Source organism: Bos javanicus, chromosome 7, assembly GCF_032452875.1.
Source record: "Bos javanicus breed banteng chromosome 7, ARS-OSU_banteng_1.0, whole genome shotgun sequence".
NCBI lineage: Eukaryota > Metazoa > Chordata > Mammalia > Artiodactyla > Bovidae > Bos > Bos javanicus.
In genome coordinates, this window is record NC_083874.1 from 93,600,140 (window position 1) to 93,623,511 (window position 23,372).

Sequence of the window (23,372 nt, forward strand, 5' to 3'; positions counted from 1 at the left end):
CAGCAAAAGAATGAAGCTGGACTATTACGTCATTTATAAAAATTCAAAATGGACTGAAACTGGAATGTGAGACGTGAAAGCATGAAACTCCTAGGAGAAAACATGGGTGGTAACAAAGTAACCCAGTGGGACTGCGTCAAGTTAAAAAGCCCAGCAAAGGAAACCAACAGAACGAAAAGGAACCTACAGAATGGGAGAAAATATTTGCAAATCCTATGCCTGATAAGGGGGTAGGCAAAATACATTAAAAACATACACAGCTGAATAGTCAAAAACTACAAACCAATTAAAAAACAGGCAAAGGATATGAATAGATGTTTTTCTAAAGAAGACAGATGGCCAACAGGTACATGAGATGCTCAATATTACCAATCATTAGGAAAAGCAAAATACAAACCACAGTGAGATACCACTTCACACCTATCAGAATGACTGTATCATCTAAAAGACAGTAAATAACAATTGTTGGTGAAAATCTGGAGAAAGGGGAACCCTTGTGCACTGTTGGAAGAAATGTCCACCAGTGTAACCACTATGGAAAATCCTTTGGCACCTGATGCAAAGAGCTGACTAATTGGAAAAGACCCTGATGCTGGGAAACGTTGAAGGTAGGAGGAGAAGGGGACGATAAAGGATTAGGTGGTTGGATGGCATCATGGACTCAGTGGACATGAATTTGAGCAAACTCTGGGAGATGGTGAAGGACAGGGAGGCCTGGTGTGCTGCTGTCCATGGGGTCCCTAGAGTTGGACAGGACTGAGCGACTGAACAACAGCTATGGAATAAAGTATGAAGGTTCCTCCAAAAATCAAAAACAGAACTACTATAATCCTAAAATTTTACTTCTGGGTATCTATCTGAAGAAAACAAAAACACTAATTTAAAGATACATGTGCACCCCCATGTTCATTCAGCATTATTTATAATAGCCAAGACATGAGAACAACCTAAGTGTCCGTTCATGGGTGAACGGATAAAGCTGTGGTGTACATACGCACAATGGAAGATTATTGAGCCATTAAAAAACAAATGGCAATTTGAAATGTTGCCATTTGTGATAACGAGGATTGACCTCAAAGGCATTCATTATGCTAAGTGAAATAAGTCAAAGACGAATACTGTAAGATTTCACTTACATGTGGAATCCTTAAAATACAAACAGAAACAAAGCTCATAGATACAGAAAACAGACTAATGGTTACAGAGGTGGGCGAGTGGGCAGTGGGTGAGGGAGTCAAGAGGTACAAATTTCCAGTTATAAAACGTCACGGGAGGCTTCGCTGGTGATCTAGTGGTAAAGAGTCCACCTGCCAATGCAGGAGACATGGGTTCGATCCCTGATCCAGGAAGATCTCATGCGCTGCAGAGCAGCTGAGCCTGAGCACCACAACTATTGAGCCTGTTCTCTAGAGCCCGCGCTTCACAACTAGAGATTGGCCCCCACCTGCCACAACTGGAGAAAAGCCCACACAGCACCAAAGTTCCAACAAAAAATAAGAATTTTTAAATGTCATGGGGATATAGCATCCAGCATGGCGACTAGAGTTAATAATGCTGTAATACACATTTGAAGGTTGCTAGGAGAGTAGATCTTCATCACACGGAAAAAAATGTTTCCATTTCCCTATCTCTGGCATTGAAATTTTTAGAAGCCAATTTTCCTTTTAAATTACAAGAAATTTAAATTTAATGCTTGCAAAAGATGCTGCTGTGATTGACTTACTTGGATCACTTCTTGGATTAAAACAGCCAAGAACCATTAAAATGAGGCATATCCACCCAAGCTAAATTATCCAACAGTGAACCCTTTGCACTACCTGGAGAGCAAATATGGATGAAGAGCAGATAACAGGTGGATTTGGAGCTAGTATACAAAAAAAAAAAAAACAAAACCTGATGAGGTAGAAATGTCAAAATAATGTATAAAACTAGAGTTATCTGTTCTTCATATTCTATGGTATAATGTAGAATTTCAGTTGGATAAGTCTACTGTGTTAAATTTATATGGGACTTAATAAATTAACAAGCATATTCACATAAACGTAAACAAAGAGCTTTTTGTGAAATCAACAGACTGGGTCACAAAGCAGAGCATCTGGGCTCTTCTTCAAGGATTTTGGCAGAATAATGCAATTATGATTTGGTCTCTGTCTCCCCATGTGAGACCCATGTCTTAAATTTCTGTTTAATATTTCAGCAATCACCTACCACTAAAGGAATACTGTTCTTTGTTTTATTTTATTTGATGAAACAAGAGACCCAAACACATTCTCTGAAAATTACATTTAAGACAGCTTGCCAGTGAGGCCACCCCAGGTTATACGGCCAGATGTCTGCCGTGGGCTCCACTTTCTGACAGCCTGGGGAAAAGAAACCAGAAGTTCCCCACCTATCACAACTGAGATGGCAGATCTGACCTGGGTAGGTTAGAGGTAATAAACTGCCACACCTAACGCCCTACCCTAATGCCTTCAATAAAACAGCATCTGTTTTAAATATCAGAGGAAGGAATGCAAGAACATACAGTCGGGTCCCAAGAACATAGTGGGGGAAATACCTCTTCCCTTGGATAATGAAAGCGCTCTCCTGTTTCTTTAGATTATAGGAATTAAGACAAGAAAACATAATCACCCTTCCCTTCACCCTCCACTCCCTACCCAAGATGTATAGGTAATGATGGTGATAAAAAGGGCAAGAGGCTTGCTCAAGATATGACAAGACAGCCAAAAAGAAGAGCGAGATTCAAGGATTTTAAGACGGGGGGCCTGGAGACATCAGACCCTTTTCCATTTTATTCCAACATATTTCTTTAAAAGCCTTGATAGGAAAAGAACAAAACTTTGCTTTTCATCTTTTTGCTTTAAGTGTAAGTCCCATGTTTTCTGAAGTTAAAACCCATTTGGCTCTCTGCATTTTGTATAAGTTTAGTAATCTCAGATGTATGCAGGCCAGGGGCAAGTAGAGCATTCTACTCCTACCCAGTCTCTTTCTCTCTCTCTCTCTCTCTCTCTCTATATATATATATATATCTCTCTCTCTCATTAATGTAGTTTTATACGTTCATCAATCTCAGAGACTGAAAATTGACTTTTCCAACCAAAAGAATTTTGTTGGGTGAGGAAAAGCAAACTACGAAGAGTGCTGTAAGTACCACCTTAAATAGAGTCTAAAGTGAAGTCGCTCAGTCGTGTCCAACTCTTTGCCCCCATGGACTGTACCCCACCAGGATCCTCCATCATGGGATTCTCCAGGCAAGAATACTGGAGTGGGTTGCCATTTCCTTCTCCAGGGGATCTTCCCACCCCAGGGATCGAACCTGGGTCTCCCCCATTGCAAGCAGACACTTTACCATCTGAGCCACCAGGGAAGCCCTAAATAGAGTCTAGGTACATAGGAACTGTCAGCATGCAGCATAATTGCATTAAAAATTAGGACACCCCCTCCCCAGATAGCACCTTGAAAGTGAGATTTTATAGAAGCATTCTTGTTCAGCACACACAGAGCGGAGGTTTTTGTTCCCGAGCAGCCTTCCGATGCCAAAGACCCTCTTCCTGTTTCCTAGGGGTGACCTCTTAAACATGCAGCCGTATACAGCACCATGCTTACGGACACTTCCACAAGATAAAGTACCACAGCACAAAAGCATATTGTCCTAAATGCACCTTACAGATCGCAGTGCCTCTGTTTACGTGTAAGTGGTGAAAATAAATCAGAGTGCTATCTAGACAAAGCTACACTTTGATGTATGGAGAATCTGCACCAATACATGTTTATAGTATGATGGAGCCTATGGTGCCAGATAAGAGAAATGCATTTTGCAGGTAGACCTAAATCTTCAGACTGTTGTGATTTTTAACTGACCTGTCTCTTTTCATCATAGAATAGCTTCATGACCATAAATACAGGGAACTACTGACAGTATAACTCATCCCTTAAAAATAGTTTGTTCTTAGCAGCTATGACAGTTTTTTTTTTTTTTTAAAGAGGCTTTACTTACCCCAGACAAGGACAATGTATCGCAGCGGAATGAAGTACAGGATGACTGTGAACGCACAGAGGGCTACAATGGCCAGCCAGCTTAAGAATGGGACGGTCCAGTTGAAAGTACTGAATGAGAAATCAAACACATCAGCAATCTGAGCACTTCACACTTTTCTCAAAGATGAAAATGAATGTGACTACAGATCTAGGAAAGATTTATTTCTTTGGGGAAGAGATGCCAGTGGTCGTGGGCTTTCCTGAATACAGGACCCAGGTAAGGGGTGTTGACATCAACCCCTCCACATTGGCTGAGGTGACTTCAGGGTGTAAAGTCGTCATACTACTTGGGTGACTTCCTAGGGTTTAAAAATCTTTTTCTACTTCTAAAACTAGTACTCAATCTTGTTTTCTCCAACTTCTCATAGAGGAGAATGCCCCTGGGTCTACCATTCTTTCTTCTGTGAACTCTCACATAGGATTACCCACACTGGAAATAAAAATATCGCCAGCAGTTGTCTATAGACCTAAATCTTAACACTGTAGTGGAAATCCTCAGAACTTTAGAAATCCTTAGAAAAATACTTTCCACTTCAGCTATGTTTCAGATGGAACTAGAAGTCAGCAAGGGGAAATTTTGAAAAACTTTGTTCCCATCATTGCCCTCCTCCCAGCAGTGCATAGATAATTAGGAAGTAAAGCTAGCATTATCTGCTGTTCTCCCTGCATTGTTTCAGCAAAGGAGAACATGGCACAGTTGAAGACTACAAAGGAAGTTGAAGCTGGAAAAGGGTGGGCTTTTGATAATGTAGAGGGTTAGAGCCAGGGATGGACGCAAGACTGAGTATTGACAGGGATAAAACATCAGAACAAAGAACAAAAGTGGGATCAACGAACAGAAGGAGAAGTTATACAAAATAGTACCAAGAAGATGGGAAGGACTTCAATGGGACAAAAAGGAAAAATCACGACAGAAGGCAAACAGAACGTGGAAAGAACAGATATTTTCAGGCTTTTTGTGTAGAACATCCGTAGTAAGTCTCTGATAGTTTTTAAGAGAGAATGACAAAATTATAAACAGACTCACTGCGTGGAGCCTTCGAGGTCAGGTATATGAACCGTGTCTCCATTTACAGGCATACTACTGCCTCAGTGCTCGGCCCCCAAGGAGGAACTAACATATGTTTGAGTGACTCTTTAGCATAATTTAATAAAAACAACCAAAATAAGTAGCAAATCTGTGTTCAAAGCCTAGATTCTGTTTTGTGACTTTAGGTGGTTGACCTCTCTGAGCATCAGCTTTCCTGGTATAAAATAGGGACAGCTTTCACTGTATCCAGAAAGACTGGCAGTGATGGCAGCGTGTTTTCGTGAATCAAGCTGATGTTATTTAGAGCCATTAAGCTCCAGAAGTACTGTACAGCACTTCTTGGCAGTGAGAAGGGCCCCAGAGACACTTGGAGAAAATACTGAAATTGTACATGATACGGATAACTGTCAGTGTTTCTTTCTTATAATTTCCTGGTAATGGATGCTCTATTCACTTGGACTGGGTTTTTCCAGAGAAGTCTGTAATCCAATAAAGGATGTTTGTCAAGAGATTTTCTCATGTACTACCCTTCAGCCTAATACTTAAAGAGTCATTCCTTAACTTTGTAGCATATGACTTGCTTTTTATCTTTCTCTAGGTCACATCTCCTAAATTTTTTTTCCCCCAATAAAAAAGCCACAGTTTGATCGAACTGGGTTGTCTTATTTTTAGTAACTCTTGGGGTCTGGCTTTTCTGTCATGTTTTTTATGTCCTATGGCCAGAGTGAGCGTCCTGTAATCGTCACCAGGTAACGGAGCATGCCTTCCCTCCTCACTGACGCCTGTAGTTCCCTTGCTTCTGCCCGTTGTGGAGAGAACAGAAGGCTGAGGGTCTGTGTGCTCTCCCGTGGTTGAGCTCGGAGCCATCCGTCACACCATCCTCACGCGGAAAACCCTCCTCCTGGGCAGCCTCACTGAAGTGCTCCCTGTGTTCTTATTCCTCTTGAAAGGATAAATGGCAATGAATACCAGTGTAGCTAATGTCAGAGGAAAAAAGACCGCCCTTTTTATTTCCGCAGTGCATCACGGAATCTAAATCTAGAATGTGATCCTATACCATTCCCTACCAAGAGATGCTATTCAAGAAAATTCTGGGAGGATTATTTCATAACAAGATGTAATTATGGAGACTTCCATTTTGCACTTAAAGATTGCATCTAAATCTGCTTTCTAGATAGATCCATTTTATCCAATGTGACTCCAGGGGAGTTTCTCTCATTTTAGTAGTCCAAAGATGATTATGCAGAAGAGAGTTCCAACAAGACTCACTAGATTCTAGGCTATGTTCTTGTACCTCAGCCTACACCTCTATCTCTGTCTACCCCTTAGAAAGTTCGATCAAATCCAGTTTTCCCCACGGCTGGTCCACAGCCACGACCTGGTTATTTCCTTCAACTGGCCATGGTCTTTTCCAGTACCGGTTTGAGGTCTCCTAACACCCAGAGTCACAAAGAAGCCTCGCCCCTTCAGGCACTCACAGTCCTGACCTCAGAGCTGACCTGGGGTCTTCTGCTATAAATGAGATATTCCTGTCAGATAGTCCACACACTATACCTCAGGGAAAGGACAACACCCAGTAGGGAAATGCCCCATTTAGGACTTTACACTCTGCTTCTGCAGAAAGGTTGTGGAGAACAAGGAAACATTTCTTAGAGATGGAAAAACACGAAGAAGAAGAAAGATGTGGAAATCAATCTTTAGAAGTCTGATACTGAATGTTGCTTAAAAGTCCCATTTGGGAGTCAGAGGGAGGCTGTTGTGTCTAATGTGAGAAAGTGGAAACTCAGCACCTATGCGTATGTGGAAATGTATTAAAAATTATACAAAATAAAATGCATTATGCCTTGAAACATGAAAGGCACCAGATGAATGACCCACACCTTTAGTTTAAATAATTTACTCCTTTCAATTTCTGTGTATGCCCAAGCATCCAAATCTGCCACATACTTTTGGTTATGAATAATAAACAATGAATAGAGATATGAAACTAGAAACATATAGGCTTATCCAGGTATAAAGCACCCTTTCTTGAACAGACCATTTAGAAATCATTATGCAGGCCAATTTTCATGTAGTTTAGTGGCATAAGCCCTTAGTATACTTTTCACTGATTATTAATTATAAATCTACCTTACCATTTTTATAATAAAAGTTGTTTTAAAATATATATTAGTATATAAGATAAAATAAAATGCAAATTATGTTTCTTAATTTTACTTTTGTTCTCTGTGAATCTCTAATTCCTAACTTTTAAATTATAAAAATTGTTTATTTTCTAAATGACAAAGTATTAGTTTATTTCATCTATAATTATGATCTCAGCTAGTTAGAATTGAAAGAATATTTTCCAGGGTGCTGTTTATAATATTTTTCTAATTTAACTTTATTGATGAAACTAACTTGACCAATAATAAAATACAGGTGTGTCTTGATTACCTGAAATCCTCATTTAACTGGGTTTATTTTTTTTTTTTTTTCTATTGCAATTTCTTATTCTAAGAACAAAGTCTCGTTGTGAAAATGTGCTAAAATTTAGGACGGTGTTATTTTTTTCAAAGCTACAAGTATGACTTCTTTCCAACCAATATGTTCTAAATTTCAAGGAGGAAATTGACAGAACTTTCATAAAACCAAAGACTGGCAGAAACAAAGTAAATAATGATGAAACTGAGCAATAGATCACCCAGACGGAGTGTCCCCTGCCAGAAAGAATGTGGCATTTCACCCTCTGAGAAACAAATGGACACTGTCCCCCAGAAAGCCAGGGCTCGCATGTCAGCATCACTCACTTCTTTATCCTTTCGCCAAAGGAAGCCACTTCATCTAGGATGTTCTGGACACTGATACATACCTCCTGGATGGCATAAATTTTATTTATAAATCCCTTTTTTTCACTGTCCTAAAACACAATAAAAAAGAGATTCTATGTGAGTAAAGGTATCTATATCCTTCAGGGCTTGAATTCTTTTCATTGTCAACACTTACATTCTTAAACATAAATGAACTTCATTTTTCCATGGATATAAGTGGATGCATGCAGCCCCTGAAAATTTTAGACAAGAAGGGAGGTGGAGCAGGAAGAGCACTCAGCATTGGAGACCTGTGTCAGTGTACAGGTGGCTGCAAAGCACAAGACTCAGATTCTGTGGCTCTTGCCCTGATGAACAGAAACATTTCAGCAGGGGGACAGGAAGCGTGAAGTTGTAAGAGGGAAGTCAGGTCTCAGAATGACCAAATCTGGAATCTCTGCTGACCCTGGGCCCACCATGACATGATACTTAGCAGACCCAGTTTTCTGGCCTACCACCCACAGACCTAAGTTTGGTCCTGGCTCCAGATTATTTTAATAGCAGGGAATGCTGGGTGCAAATAAGACCTGTAAGCAATGAAAACTGCACACAAAAAAAGTTTTTTTTAATTAAAAATAATAAAACCAACTGAAATCCAGTAAGTGGACACTTCTAGACAGCACCTTAGGGACAGCAAAATACATAGCCTGGGCCCTGTCTTAAGAATAGAGCTACATACTTCATGCTCTATTAGTCAGGGTTCTAACTAAACATTTTCCCCCTATTTGTATTTAATTCTTCCTTTTAAAACGTGTGCTGGCCCTAAGCTGTGTGCTCCAGCAGATGGGTGATTAGTCAGGGTTCTAACTAAACATTTTCCCTCTATTTGTATTTAATTCCTCATCTTAAAACTTGTGCTGGACCTAAGCAAAGCTGGTGTGTGCTCCAGCGAATGGGTGCAGATTGAGCATAAAGCACCCAAAGAGTGGTGTGAACCTGGGGGGTAATGTGCACGTTTTGTAATTTTAGACCCAGAGGAAGAAATAATGGTGGCCTTTCACGATAGAAAATTCTGCTTAGTAGCCTGGCACCAAAGGCACTTGCCTAGGCTGTTTGGTGGAGACCATCCAACCCATGACTCCATTTCTCCATGCCAGCTTGAATCTCTGTGGAAATGTAGATCCAATTTCATTACTTTTAACTTCTGAACACTTGCACACTGCCAGAACACTTGAGACCTCATGTGGCAGTCAGTGCTTGCTGGAAGCAGCCAGGAAACCAGAATAATAATGTCGTCATGTTGCACATTTACATACTGACTTTCATTTTAGCAGAGTCTAAAGCACTTTGCACTGTGAACACTTGCTGGGGCTGGCATCCTGCCACCTTGGAAAGTGAGGGCAAGTGAATGACAGGTGTGTGGGCAGCCTCCAAGGACAACAGGGTACAGTGGGATTGGGGATGTGGATGCCAGTTTCATAACATGATCTTTAGATACCAGTTACTTAGAGCCTTCACTTTAAATTTAATTCCCACAGGAGATACTGCCTACATGATTCATCTCACTTATGCCAAACGGACTGTCAGGCAATGAGGTAGATGAAATGCATGAGGCTCAAAGTTTAGAGAACAATGACACACTCTCGGAGTCCCCACTGTCTTCAAAAGTTGCCCTTCACTTGTCATTACAAACACGGGTGCATCGATTTCTGGTCTTTTTTCCCTTCCCCAGGAATAAAACAAAATGCATTCATTTCACCTATGCAATTGTACATTTTAGAATAAAATGGACAACCAGTGGCTCCTTCTTGTTCCTTTTATAATTGCAGAATTGGTCTGCTCTAATAATCTCCACAGCCTTCAGTGTTCTCTGTCAAGCACCAGCTAAGTTCATTTACATCTATGAAGTAATGTGTTCTTACAAAATATTTTTCTACATGCAGAATAAGTTGAAGATGAAGCATGCTGGTTATACAATGAAAGTTTACTGAGAATAAACTCTAACCAGTCTGAAATTATGAGGTGAAGAATATTTCTTTCACAATAGCAAAAAAATGTATAAGGTACTTAGCCATACCTTAAAAAGAAATGCACAGAATCTTTATTAAGAAATTAGAGATAATATATTTCTGCAATGGAAGACTGAATATTAAAAGAATGTATTCTTTTAGTTGAACATAAAATTTTAATTTTGCAAGCAAATCCTGATGTGTTTGGTGTAAAATGGGGAGAATTTGATGAAGTATTTTTAAAATTTGGAAGAGTACCTATAGCTAAGCAATGTTTGCAGAAGAGAAATAATGAGAAAGCACTTATTGTACCAGATATTTACATAATTAAAATATGAAAGATGAGCATTAAAAGAGGAATCGTTGTATGATAAAGCACCATCATAAATCTATCATAAAGAAGGAAATATTATGTTACTGGGTAATTGCTTTAACTATTAGGGGAAAATTATATTAAATCATGCCTTAATAGATTTTCAAACCTATTTGAGATAGTTCAAATCTACCTCAGCATCTGTCTCAAACTAAAGTATCCCAAATATACATTAATTTAAAAGCAAATAACTAAAAAATTATAAAAGCAGAAGAAAAGATAGGTAAGTTATTTACTGACCTTGGAATAGGAAAGAACTTTCTAAACATACAAGCAGTAAAGAAAATCACAAAAATAATTAGTAGCTAAAGTTACATAAAATAAAAACATATCAAAAGTTATAAATGTAAAAGGCTAAGTGGGAAAAAAATTTCAAAAATATGACAAATGAAGGGATGGGATTTCTAGTATATTCAACAAACATCCGAAGCAGTTTTCATGGCAGTTTTTTTTATAGTAACAAAAATCATTAACATGTTGGGTATAATTAATTATGTTAATACAAATGATAAGACTATTAGGAAATCACAAAATACTGCTTAAAAGAGTGAAAATACTTATGATCTACTAGAAATTTAAAAGAATGGGAAGTAAATGTAATATACAGCATAATCCTAACATTTTTGAAACGGGTAGGATGGAAAAATGATGAAGGGAATATGTCAAAATATTAAAGGTAAAATGGATGTTTGCCTTCCTCATGCCTTCTTATAATATTCAGATTCTTTGCAATCAATATATTTTACTTTTATAAACAGAATAGTTCCCTGATTTTCTATAACCACTATAAAAGTAATAGGGATAGAAGACATAAATGAATCAGCACTCACTGGACATGATTTTATATGGTTTATCTGCTTTTTCCTTAATTTATTTTTTGTATTCTAAATTATTTTTAGAAGTAAAATGTAAACACTCATTAAGCACCATAAAATGCTCTTCACATAGCTCATTCAGTCCTCACCACTATCCTCCAATGTATTTTTCCCTACTTTACAGAAGAGAAAACAGGCTCGTGGTAAATGACAGCACTTGGAATTAGGACTACGACTAGCCAACTCCAGAGTCTATTCTCTGCATGATATACTGTGACCTCATTCTACCCAAGAAGATTTCAGTTCCTGCCCAGGATCCCTGTGAGGATAAACAAGAAGAAAAGACTTGCAAAGATTTGGAAACTTATTATTATAAACACCATGATCAGCAAGAAAATGAAATCTAGAAACTTGATTCAAAAATGGAAATTGGAAGGTTGTTAGAAACCACCAGATTTAACATTAATAATGCAGTGCGCAAATATAAAATACGAGCCCTTCATTAATAAGATGTGTCATTTTAGGCATCTACAAAGACTATTTTTAGTAGATACTTTAAATCCAAGTACTAATGTTGAGTATTGGCTAAAGAGTTTTTTTAAATCTGCTCATTTAAAATTTTTCTTCCTTCTGCATACCCATCCCACCCTCCAAGCTTGTCACCCCTGGCCACCAAAATTCAAAATAAAAAAGTCTGGAGTGTTGGCAAATTTTGAAAAGGAAATGCTTTGGGATAAAATTTTTTATTTTAAAATCTTTCATCAAATTCTATATTCCTCCACTGAGGTCTCCAACCAATGAAGTAATTACTCTTTATATACAGTATATGACCCCAAACTGCAATGGGTAATGGAATTGCTCTGTGTTGCTTTCCAATATTTCACACTTTTTTCATTAATGTTCAATACTTTATTAGTAGAGAATAAATTGGTACATTTCTTTTATTGTCGTTTTTACTTTCCTTTATAAACCAGCCTGGATGGAAAAAAATATCATAGGGTAGTGAATCATTGAAAAGCTTGGAAATGACACTATTGTTTCCTTTTTCTTTTTTAATGCATTATTAAGGTTTCTTTTCAAGATGTAAAAAGAAACTTACCCATAAAATAGAACTAGAACTGTAAATCTGAAAACATGTGAGATGTATATTATACAAGTTTTTTTTTAATAATTCCATATGATTTTTAAAATCTAGTTATTTTCAGTAGTCCACAAAATATCCATAACTGCACACCTGAAATACAGTGACTCTTTCATAGTCACCTATTTTACTATCATGTATCCCATTAGAAAATGCACTGGATTTTCCGAAAGAACTCTCTGGTCCCTAGCTGTGAGATATTTAGGAAACTCTCAAGACCTAAGGAATCAATATGTGCTCCCATTCACAGATTCTGTTCCAAAAGAGAACAAGAAGCCAAGGTGATAGGTGTCAGGGGATGTGTGTTCTGTGGGGTTGGGCTCCTTGTGCACCCAGCTGCATCCTGCCAGTCACTCACACCAACGAGGTCACTGTCGGTCCTGTTCACGTCAGAGAAAATGAATCTGTTGGACACCTGTGCTGTGTTCAACACAGCAGGCGTGTAGAACATGTTGCTCAAAATATTGATGTTATAAAATTCAACTTACTTCACTTTCTAGGGTGAGAGCGTGTCTTAAGAGTGTAAAGGGGGAGTGCTATGAAGTCTCATATCAGGACGAGCACAAAACAGAACTGTCCTAGGAAACCAGAGCATAATTCACCTTACTTATGATCTTCTGGAGGAGGCATGCAGATGTGCACCCCAGAGAGCTCATCTGGACCATAATTTTGCTTTTCCTTTAAAGTCCCGCTAGGTAACCTCACAAAAGGTGAGCAGTAAGACTTAGGATATTTGCTATGATACATAATCGTGATAGTTTACTGTGGACTGCAGCTCTTCTGTGAGCAAACGTAGCACCAAGTATACAACTGTGTTTGGAATATGTTTATGTTTCGTGTGATTTATTTTTTATACTAAAGATGGTTTTAGTGTACAGCTTTCTTAGTTCACTCAGTAAACTTGGTTCACTCACCTGGTCTTTTCACTCATGCCCTGCAAAACCGACTTCCTCTCGGATCTATACTTCTAACCTATGGAAATGTTAGACATGAGGTATTGGTTGAATAAAAGCACATAAAGTGGCAAAATGTTTTCTTTGTGGCAATATTCCTTCTTTTTTTCAGGCATAGGAACCTACCTTGCAGCCTTAAATCTAGAATACTGAAATTCTCAGAGAAATCAACAACTCACAGGGACTCTTGACTACTGAATCTCATCTCAGTGTCTTATTCAGTTTTTATGATACCAAATCTTACCCAGGTTACTGGGTGCCGTGGCTCTTTTTCCAACATTCACCTTGAAAATAGGAACCCTCCACTGAAATATTAAAGGTGTCTCAGGTATGGTTAAGGCTAAGAAGACAGATGCAGGGGGCTTCCCTGGTAAAGAATCCTGCCAATGAAGGAGAAACGGGTTTGATCCCTGATCCGAGAAGATCCCACATGTTGTGGAGCAGCTAAGCACACGCACCACAACTGCTGAGACTGTGCTCCAGCGCCCGGGAGCCACAACTACTGAAGCCCAGGCAGCTAGAGACTGTGCTCTGCAACGAGAGAAGCCACCACAGTGAGAAGCCTGCACGCCACAGCCAGAGAGTAGCCCCCATCGCTGCAACCAGAGAAAAGTCCATGCAGCAACGAAGACCCAGCACAGCCAAAAATAAATAAATACAGAATTAAAAGGAAAATAAAGTCTGTTTTGTCTGAAGTATTGCTACCCCAGTATTTAAAAAAAAAAAAAAGATGGACACCATTTAAGACAGTATATTTTCTTTTAAAAAGTAAGAAGTATTGTTATCCCATTGTTTTAAAAAAAAAAAAGATGGACATCATTGAAGTCAGAATATTTTCTTTTAAAAAGTAAAACAGTTCTCAAAAATATTTACATTTCACAGTTATAAAGAGGACTAAGTTAAATAAGATAAACCACATAGAGCTCTTAGTACAATATCTGCTGCAAATAATATAGCAGAAGTAGTATAGCAGTAAAACTTGGGATACAATTCCTTATCAAGACAATTCAAATTATTTTTATCTATTTTTGTTCCTTTGAAACAAAATTTTGAAATATTAGAACTCCTCAATATATCTAGAGGAAGGTAGGGCAACCCACTCCAATATTCTTGCCTGGAGAATCCCATGGACAGAGGAGCCTGGTGGGTGACAGTCCACAGGGTCGCAAAGAGTTGGACACGACTGAAGCGACTTGAGTATGCCTAAACACATGAAACCTCTTATGCGTGTTTAGTCGTGCCCCAGATGACTTCGTGTCAACTTGTCAGATTCCATTTTAGAAAGCGATATTAGTTTCTTTATAATGTTACATTGAGTTTTTTTCCCCCCTCCTTCTGCTGACTTTACATGTTTTCTTTTTTTTCCCCCCAGAATGAACATTTACTTGGTCTTAATTTTTTTTGCTTTCTCTATTTAGTATACTTTGCTTTCCAGTACTCATTTTCTACAGTACAATTTTTAATCACATTTAGTTGTGCCTCACCCCATTAATGTTATACATTCTGCGTGTAACTTTAAGTGAAGTGAAAGTGAAGTCGCTCAGTTGTGTCCAACTCTTTGCGATCCTGTGGACTGTAGTCCACCAGGCTCCTCCATCCATGGGATTCTCCAGGCAAGAGTACTGGAGTGGGTTGCCATTTCCTTCTCCAGAAAGGTGATTGCAAAATAACAAAAATTTGGAAAGCACTATCCCTTGGGCCAAGCAATGAAAACGGGCATTTAAAAATGGCAGCTGGCACTCTTAAAGGTTTGATGAAAGCCAGGAAAGAAAGAACAGAAGAAAAAAAGGGCAAAGAAAGGGAGGGAGGAAAAGAGGGAAGGAAAGAAGGAAGGAGAGAGAGAAAAGGAAAAGGATGAAAGAGCAGAAAGAGGAGACTGAAGGAAAGAGGAAACGGGAGAGGAAAACTTGAAGAAGGGACACCCCACGGGACAGGAGGATGAGGAGCAGACAAAGAACCTGGGGGAAGTGAAGGTGAATATTCTTGAAGATGACTTGAAGCCAGGCAAAAACGAAATCATTCACTACCCACCTTAAGTTCTAATTTTTTATTATTTGTAAAAAGGCTATACATAAAATGTTACCTTTCCATTAAATATAAATGTAGATAAACCTTACAGAAAGTACCCAGGCGGCACAGATGAATCTGCTGTTGGGAGGGAGAGTTCCCTGGAGCCCAATTTCTTTCTACTCAAAACCCTCATGTAGACCTCGAGGGATGTACCAGTCTCCCTCTCTCTAAGCATTTAAGAAAATTCCTTGTAACTGTCCAGTTAGTTCCTGTAATTGCTTGAAAGATCAGGGCTATATATCAGTGTCAAAACCTTTGACTAATCTCCTTGCCAGCAGGCAGGAAGTACACTTTCCAGGGGGCGGTGCTATAGATGATGCCATCTCTTGGCGCTCTGTCCCAGGAGACCGCTCTGCTTTCAGATGGACTCTCAAGGGAAAGGGCCACAAGGCCTGGCTCCAGGCTGACCTCAATAGAAGCCACAGCAGAAGCCCCAAGGCTGCTGTTCCCAAGCAACCAGACAGGAAAATCAGTGACAAAGGAAACCTTCACCCAGGACAGTCCAAGTGTTGAGATAAGAATTCTGCAAAGTCAAAATGCACGCATTGTAGAAAGGTCTAGAAAATGTGTAAGCACACTCAGGATTATGGTGGCCTAAGACAAGTCACTGTCTGTCCTTGGGATCCTTTGAAAAAAAAAAAAAAAGGTTAAATTAGGTGTGTCCTAAAAAATCCCTTCTGGTGATGATTAGCCAGTTTACAGAGGAGATAGCAAGGCTGTGGAATAGCCTCTGCCCCCGGGGCTATTTGGCTGATTTATTTGAGGACACCATTTATTTGAGGACACGGCCGGGAACAGAGTTTCTCCTGCACTTTCTATGGGCCCAGTACTGTCAGCCTGACTGCCGATAGGGAGCAGAAGCCTGGGCTTGCTTCTGGATCTAAACAGCAGTGCCGGGCGAGTTCTTCTTTATCCCAGTTTCTAATGAAAAAGTTGTGTGTACATGTGTGTTTAAAAGCCTCTTTCGAAATCATTTGTTTCATTTCCAGATGTGTTTTTAAATCTGACTGGAGTTCAAATGCACAGCTTAGGGGGCAACTGAGTTTAGGGAAGGCTGTAAACCTTCTAGACAACCATAGTCTTCAGCTCAGTCACTCAGTCGCGTCCGACTCTTTGCGACCCCATGGACTGCAGCATGCCAGGCCTCCCTGTCCATTACCAACTCCTCGAGTTTACTCAAACTCATGTCCATCGAGTCGGTGATGCCATCCAGCCAGCTCATCCTCTGTCGTCCCTACTCTAGATTTCTGACTAACTGGCTCTTTGGTTAACCCTAGTTCAGGTTGTGCTTCCATTATGGCCTTAACTGTGTGATTTTGAGCAATTTACTTATCTTCATCTGTAAAATGGGGGTAATTATGGAGCCTCCCTCCTTGATGGTTATAAAATTGAGTTTAAAGCATTTACTGCAAATGTCTAGAACACAGAAAGTGCTTAGTACATACTAGCCATTAATGTTACTTAACAGTTTGAAGAGACTGAAAAGGAAGCACTGAAAAACTTTTTAAATGATAAATTTTATTAAATATTCATAAAGATGAGAATTTTCTCCTCCTTATTTGTGATACCTAAGGAATACTATGCTTATATAATTTCTTTGTCATTAAATTCAATCAGGTTATCTCTGGTTGTATCATTTTACATAAGCATGTATCGATTTACTTGATCTTTGCAACAGTCACACAAGGGTGAAGGGTATTATTACTCTCATTCCCTACATGAGCAAACCAAAGACCAGATGCCTTTCATCCCAACTCAAACTTCTACCCCCATCTATGCTCACTCTCGTTTGGTGCCCCCAGCTGTATCTGTCCTCATCTGAGATACGGGATTTGAAAAATGAGGAGTCAATTCATCTCTTTACAGTATTCCCTGCTTGCTGAAAGCTGCACACTCTCTAAGGCCGAAGTCAGTCATACTCAGCAAAGCATACACCTTTTTCTCATGTGATTTTTATCTGTCAGCACTTATGCAGGTAACACTTCCCATTAAATCAGTGGTTTTTTTCTTCAACGAGCCTCATGGCTGAATCAGAGCCAGGATTTATTATTTTATTTTAAACAGCACGAGCTTTGCTGCCAATCTGCTTACTAAAAAAGTAGTTTTAAAAAGATTCCTTTTACTAACTATACAAAAAAAAAAAAAAGCATATACATGAAGGTATGGAACTCTGGAAGATGTTTTCTTGAATAGGTTTGTTTGAAATTGTTCACCTCGTATAGGACTTTATTAAGCATTTTTAACTTATCTTCCCACTTGGATGGCAGGGGCAGGTGGTTTCCCCATTTTATGGATAAGGAAAGGGAGGCTTGGAGAAGTTAGGGTCTCATTACTCTAGTTAGAAAGAGTTCCTGGGATTCCAGGTCTCATGACTGAAACTGGACTCCTTTCAGGTCACTGTCAAAAAGCCATCAAGTAACATATGGTATTTCTTCACTACATTGTTTTAGATATTTAAACTTGGCTCTTCCCAAAAACTAATCTTGAGTTTAATCAAATTGTGTGAGCAAAGAATCACATTAGTGTTATAAAAGCAACGCTCTCTGTGACATCTCCGAGACCGAGTAAGGATTACTTTGTGAAATCCGGAGGCTATTTCTCTTTACAAATATTTTACAAGACAAACTTGTACCTTTCTAAAAAAAAAAAAAAAAGAAAGCACATCTGTTGTAAATTACTCCCTTAGAGAAAGAGAGAGAATCACCCTCCTTTCTTCCCATCAGAGCTTAAAAGAGATTTGTTGACATATTCTAAGGCCAGCATAGACAAAACAGTACAGGAAGGAGGAGGCGGTCAGCAGGACCAGGGCTTGGCTTTGCTTAAACTAATTCCACATGCCCCATGAACCATTAGCTGTTTTTTATTTCCTGCTCTAAAGATCTGTAGTGAAAATAATCTGGGGTAGGGAAAAGCTGCATTTATTTTTTTTTCCCCCAACAAGATGCTGTGTTAGCAAATAGAACATATGAGCCACCTTCAGCAAAGCAAGGTCTTTAATAATCCATTTTTCAAACACTACTGGTATTTCCTTTCCAAACAGAGATGGACTCTGACTGGAATCAATTTCATCATTTGTACGGTTACAATTGCCAAGTTTCTGGAAATAATTGCCATTTAAATACTGGATAATATTTTTTTATATGAAGCCAACAACAGTTTTATTGCTATTTAATTTCTGTGATTTGTTTGTTTGCTGTAAGTTTTCGGGGTTCTGAGAGCACAAAGTTTGGGGATAGAGAAAGGTCTTAAGAACAAATCAGGGAAAATGCAATGTCAAAGCCATGTTGATGGCCTGACTTGAATCCACCAGACAAGGGAGATCAGCATTAGGAAAAAATAATTTGTTCCACCATTTGGGGCTTTTCTTCCTCAGTTTCCCTATAAACTGCATAATCTAATATGTGTGCTCAGTCACTCAGTTGTGTCTGACTCTTTTCGACCCCTTGGACTGTAGCCTGCCAGGCTCCTCTATCCATGGGGATTCTCCAGGCAAGAATACTGGAGTGGGTTGTCATGCCCTTCTCCAGTGGATCTTCCCAACCCACAGATTGAACCCAGGTCTCTCCCACATTGCAGGCAGATTCTTTACTATCTGAGCCAGCAGCGAAGCCCATAATCTAATATAATCCACCATTTCAGACCTGGCCATAATGTAGCAAGTTGAGGACAAAATTGAGAACTTAATTGTCCTCTTTAAGAAGACAATAGGGCTCTTCAATGAAATTCAACAAAACAGAGGCAACGTGGGTACAAATAAAGGGCATGCTGAATTTGAAGGGAACTTGCCCATCTTTCTTTATCGATGCCATATGTAGCACGTCCCTGAAAAACAACTTTGTGCTCGACGGGATGCTGCTGATATATGAGGTGGGCCTACCCCCTAAACCCCTTTCTTACTGCAGACTAAATCACAAAAACAGGCTCATCCTGAAATCAACCTGGAAGAAAACAACAAAGCCCCACTCTATCACACTGATAGCAGCTCCTGGGCCTGTCCTAATCAGCAGATGGCCACTGTGGGCTTGAATCCTGCTGTGTGCATTTTACAGCCACGCAAACTTGTACAATTTACTCAGCCTCTCAGGTTCTCAGTTTCCCCACCAGTAAGATGGAGATAATGTCTACCTGAATGTTGATATGGGAACAGAAAGAAATCACATACATAAAGCCACTGGCGCGTTAGTAGATATTATATACTGATTAGTTTCCTTCTCCCCACTAATTTTCTTTCTTCCCAAGGGGAAACATTCTCTTCTTCTTTTTTGCCTAATTTCTCTTTCTCTTATTGTCTTTTTTCTTTTCTGAGTTTTAGAAGCCGGATAATAATTAACTTCATTCCCAGGGGCACTAGTGGTAAACAACTCCCCATCAATGCAGGAGACAGGACAGACTTAGGTTTAATCCCTGGGTCAGGAAGATCCCCTGGACAAGGGCCTGGCAACCCACTCCAGTATTCTTGCCTGGAAAATCCCAAGGACAGAGGAGTCCCATGGGCAGGCTACAATCCATAATGTCACAAAGAATTGGACACGACTGAAGCAACTTACACACACACATTTGAGCAGTATCAATGGCACCCCACTCCAGTACTCTTGCCTGGAAAATCCCATGGATGGAGGAGCCTGGTGAGCTACCGTCTATGGGGTCGCATAGAGTCGGACACGACTGAAGTGACTTAGCAGTAGCAGCAGCAGCAGTTTAGCCAAATCTCAGTCCAGTTCCTTCATTCATTCATTCGATAAATACTTACTGAATACCAACTACATGTAAGACACTATTCAAAACTCTGGGCAGATGGTAATAAGCAAGACAGCACCAAACAAACATGTAGGTAAATGAAGAAGAAAAATCACAGAAAGTGAAAAAGGTAATGAACAGAGTCAAAACAGGTGCTTGGGCTGGAGAGTGACTCAGAGGGCTACCCTGGGGACAAACTTCATCCCTGAGACCCACTTAGGTTGGGAAGATAGAAACTCCGGGCATTTCAGACACAGAAATTCACTCAGAGAAGCCGCTACACTGAGAGTAAGAATGTGACAGACATCGGCGAAGCAGGAAGCCACTCCCAGAGGGAGGGGACGTCATCGGGCCAGATGCCAGACCACGTGGATGAACCAGGACAAGAGCTGGAGCCATGGTCGCGACTGCTTGGCGGTACTCGGGATTATGCAGGAGAGGGTATCTCTGGAAAATGTCTCCAAAGGTGGTGGTGTTGGGGGCAGGGTGCAGGAAGAAAGAGGAAAACACAGAAAGAAGGAAATTTTCCAATTTTTCTTCCTTCTTCCCTCCTTTCAGCACCTCCCATCAGCCAAGTCCCCCAAAGCCATTGTCAAGAGAGCTGGAAAAGCTGGTGTGTGGGAGAAGGGGTCCGGGGAGAGTGATCTGGAAGCCAAAGGCTGACCACTAGAACAAGGCAGGAACTCACCAGGACAGACAATGCACAAGTACTAAGGAGAAACAAAGTGAATTCCTCGGAGGAAACAAAGGATGGCCACCGCTGGGAGCCAAGTGGAGAGGGGAGTGGAGCAAGAAGGTATCAGAGAAGCGGGCAAGGCCACAGACGTCAAGTCAAGCAAAGCGAGCAGCGGAGATTTTATTCCAGGCCTGATGGGAAGCCATGGGAGAGTTTCAGGCAAAAAAATAAAAAAAACAGAATCTAATTTACATTTTTAAAAGACCATTTAGGCATAATGGAGACCAAGAGAGGAGGTTATTATTGCGGTCCACCAGGGGATGAAAGCTTAGACCCAGGTAGGCATATTCAGGATGTTTTGCAAAAAAAGTCATCATAGACATGATACTAAGATTGGATCTACAAGGTAAGAAAAAGAGAAATCAAAGAATTGCCTATATTCTTGGTTGAGGGACATGGTAAATGAGGCTGTTTTTGTTTTGTTTTATTGAACTAGAGAAGAGTAGAGGAATAGCAAACTTAGGGGAGAAAGGAGATGAAGGGATGCATTTGGGCCGCAAAAAATATGCCTGTTAGATATTCAGGAGGTGACATCAATAGCTGGATGGAGGTATGAGTCGGGGCTGGAGATACAGATTTGGAAGTCCGTGGCATGTAGAAGGCCCACAGAGTCCTGGGAATAAGAATACCCAGGGACAAGACAGAGTCCCAGGGCACAACAAAATGTGGCTGTTAGGCAGTCCAGGAGGAGCTAGCAAAGCAGACTGAAAAAGACTGAAGTAGAAGAAAAATGAGGAAGAGGCATCTCAGAAGTTAATGGCAAGTGTGTCCAGAAGAAGGGAGGGGTAATCTCTCTGAAACTCTGCTTCAGCAAGGTCAAGGAGCCCCTGTCCGTGGGTTTTTCACCAAACGGAGTTTACTGACGAAAGCAATTTTGGTTCAGCGGTGGGGACAGAAGCTTGGGGTGGACGGACTGGGCAATGAGTGAAAAGCAGACACATTGCAAACAACTCTCTCAGAAAGTCTGGTTGTAAAGGGGTGCTAAAAAATGGGGACGGACTGGCGAGTATATGCATGGGGTCAAAGAGGGGATTTTGCTTTTTTTAAGATGGGAAATGCAGCCTTACTCAAATGGTGATCTGCATTTTAGCACGATTCCTGGGTGATGCATACACAAGGTAAAATTTGAGAAGTGCTCTGCTACCTCATGGGCTTCCCTTGTGGCTCAGCTGGTAAAGAATCTGCCTGCAATACGGGAGACCTAGGTTCAATCCCTGGATTGGGAAGATCCCCTGGAAAAGGGAAAAGCTACACACTGCAGTATTCTGGCCTGGAGAATTCCATGGACTATATAGTCCATGGGGTTGCAAAGAATCAGACACGACTGAGCAACTTTCACTTCACTTCACTGCTACCGTACATTACTTGCTCTCAGAATGATACAGTGCAGAGGTGAAAGGGATGCTGCAGAAAAGGGGGCACCTACTTCAGGGGTGACGTGTGTGGGAAGGGATAGGACAAAGCCCCTATGGAAGGAAGGGCAGAGATACCTCCCGCCTGTGACGGGAGGGAAAGTAAGAATGTCGTACACAGGAGGCAGGTCTGAGACTGTGGTGGAAGAAAGATGTGACAATGTGGGGGTTCCTAATTGCTTCTGTTTTCTCAACCATGTGTGTGCATGTGTGCTAAGTTGCTTCAGTCATGTCTGACTGTGTGACCCCATGTAGCCCGCCAGACTCCTCTGTCCATGGGATTCTCCAGGCAAGAATACTGGAGTGGGTTGCCATGCCCTCCTCCAGGGGATCTTCCCGACCCAGGGATTGAACCCATGTCTCTTACATCTACCTGCACTGGCAGGCAGGTCTTTACCACTGTGGCCACCTGGGAAGCCCTTTCTCAACAATGCAGGTAGAAAAGTCATTCGCTCAGAGTGAGGTGGAGCAGGGCCTTGGTACAGGAAGCTGGTGGCGAGGCAGTGGGCATGAAATTGTCTTTTCACGAGGAAATACACTATCTTTCTCAGGTCTGTTCACAGGCCTTGTCGGGTGATTTATTTGAGCTCTGCACCGTCCTCCTTGCTATTGATTTTGCACTTCTGTCTCTTACACTGCCTTCATAAAATAAGAATTTTATCCATCTAGCCTAGCCAGTCTTTCATTTAACCCCTTTTCATGACGCTTGAAATGACGTCACATACCTTACTGTTAAAATGTCTCAACTCAAATTTTAATAGCCACAATTTGCTCCTCTAAGGAAAATAACAGTCCTTTCTTTGGGATCAACTCCCCAACAGAACTGGCAATCAAGCCTGTGCTTGAGCTAAAACCTGGTGCAGAAGAACAGAAAGACAGGGCTCTGTTTTTCTTTCCCACCAATTCCTGCTCTTTATTCCTGGCTCTCTTGATTTCTTAGGAGACCAAAGACAGACCTTGACTAAATAACTGAACAAAACAATCTAGAACTTGGCCAGATCACAGGTAATTAAGGTGTGTTTCATTATTCTGGTGGCTCAGCTGGTAAAGAATCTGCCTGCAATGTGGGAGACCTGGGTTTGATCCCTAGATTGGGAAGATCCCCTGGAGAAGGGAAAGACTGCCTACTCCAGTATTCTGGCCTGGAGAATTCCATGGGGTCGCAAAGAGTCAGACATGACTGAGCGACTTTCACTTTCAGTTTCATTATTTTGGTGGGATGGCATGAGATCAGTCTCTGAAGTATGTGAACAGCCCCATCAGATTTAT

General features: G+C 40.6%; 1 protein-coding gene and 1 long non-coding RNA gene across 12 annotated transcripts in view; one reads left to right on the forward strand and one right to left on the reverse strand.

Annotated features, from left to right (window-relative positions):
• Positions 1 to 14,207, forward strand: part of LOC133251675 (uncharacterized) — a 31,636-nt gene extending 17,429 nt beyond the window's left edge. Inside the window, exon 5 of one of the 3 annotated variants that reach the window (XR_009737730.1) lies at positions 11,239 to 14,207. This is a non-coding gene — a long non-coding RNA (uncharacterized LOC133251675). Of the gene's footprint in view, positions 1 to 3,050; positions 5,216 to 11,238 lie in introns of those variants that run through there. The other 2 variants (XR_009737729.1, XR_009737731.1) reach the window with 2 other exon arrangements.
• MCTP1 (multiple C2 and transmembrane domain containing 1) overlaps positions 1 to 23,372 on the reverse strand; it is a 1,073,276-nt gene that overhangs the window by 523,369 nt on the left and 526,535 nt on the right. For 6 of the 9 annotated variants that reach the window (XM_061424399.1, XM_061424398.1, XM_061424397.1 and 3 more), the window contains 2 exons: positions 7,858 to 7,967; positions 3,998 to 4,107 (listed from right to left, as the gene is read on the reverse strand). In XM_061424399.1, coding sequence (XP_061280383.1) covers positions 3,998 to 4,107; positions 7,858 to 7,967 — 220 coding nt within the window. The remainder of the gene's footprint in view (positions 1 to 3,997; positions 4,108 to 7,857; positions 7,968 to 23,372) is intronic. The other 3 variants (XM_061424408.1, XM_061424403.1, XM_061424400.1) reach the window with 1 other exon arrangement.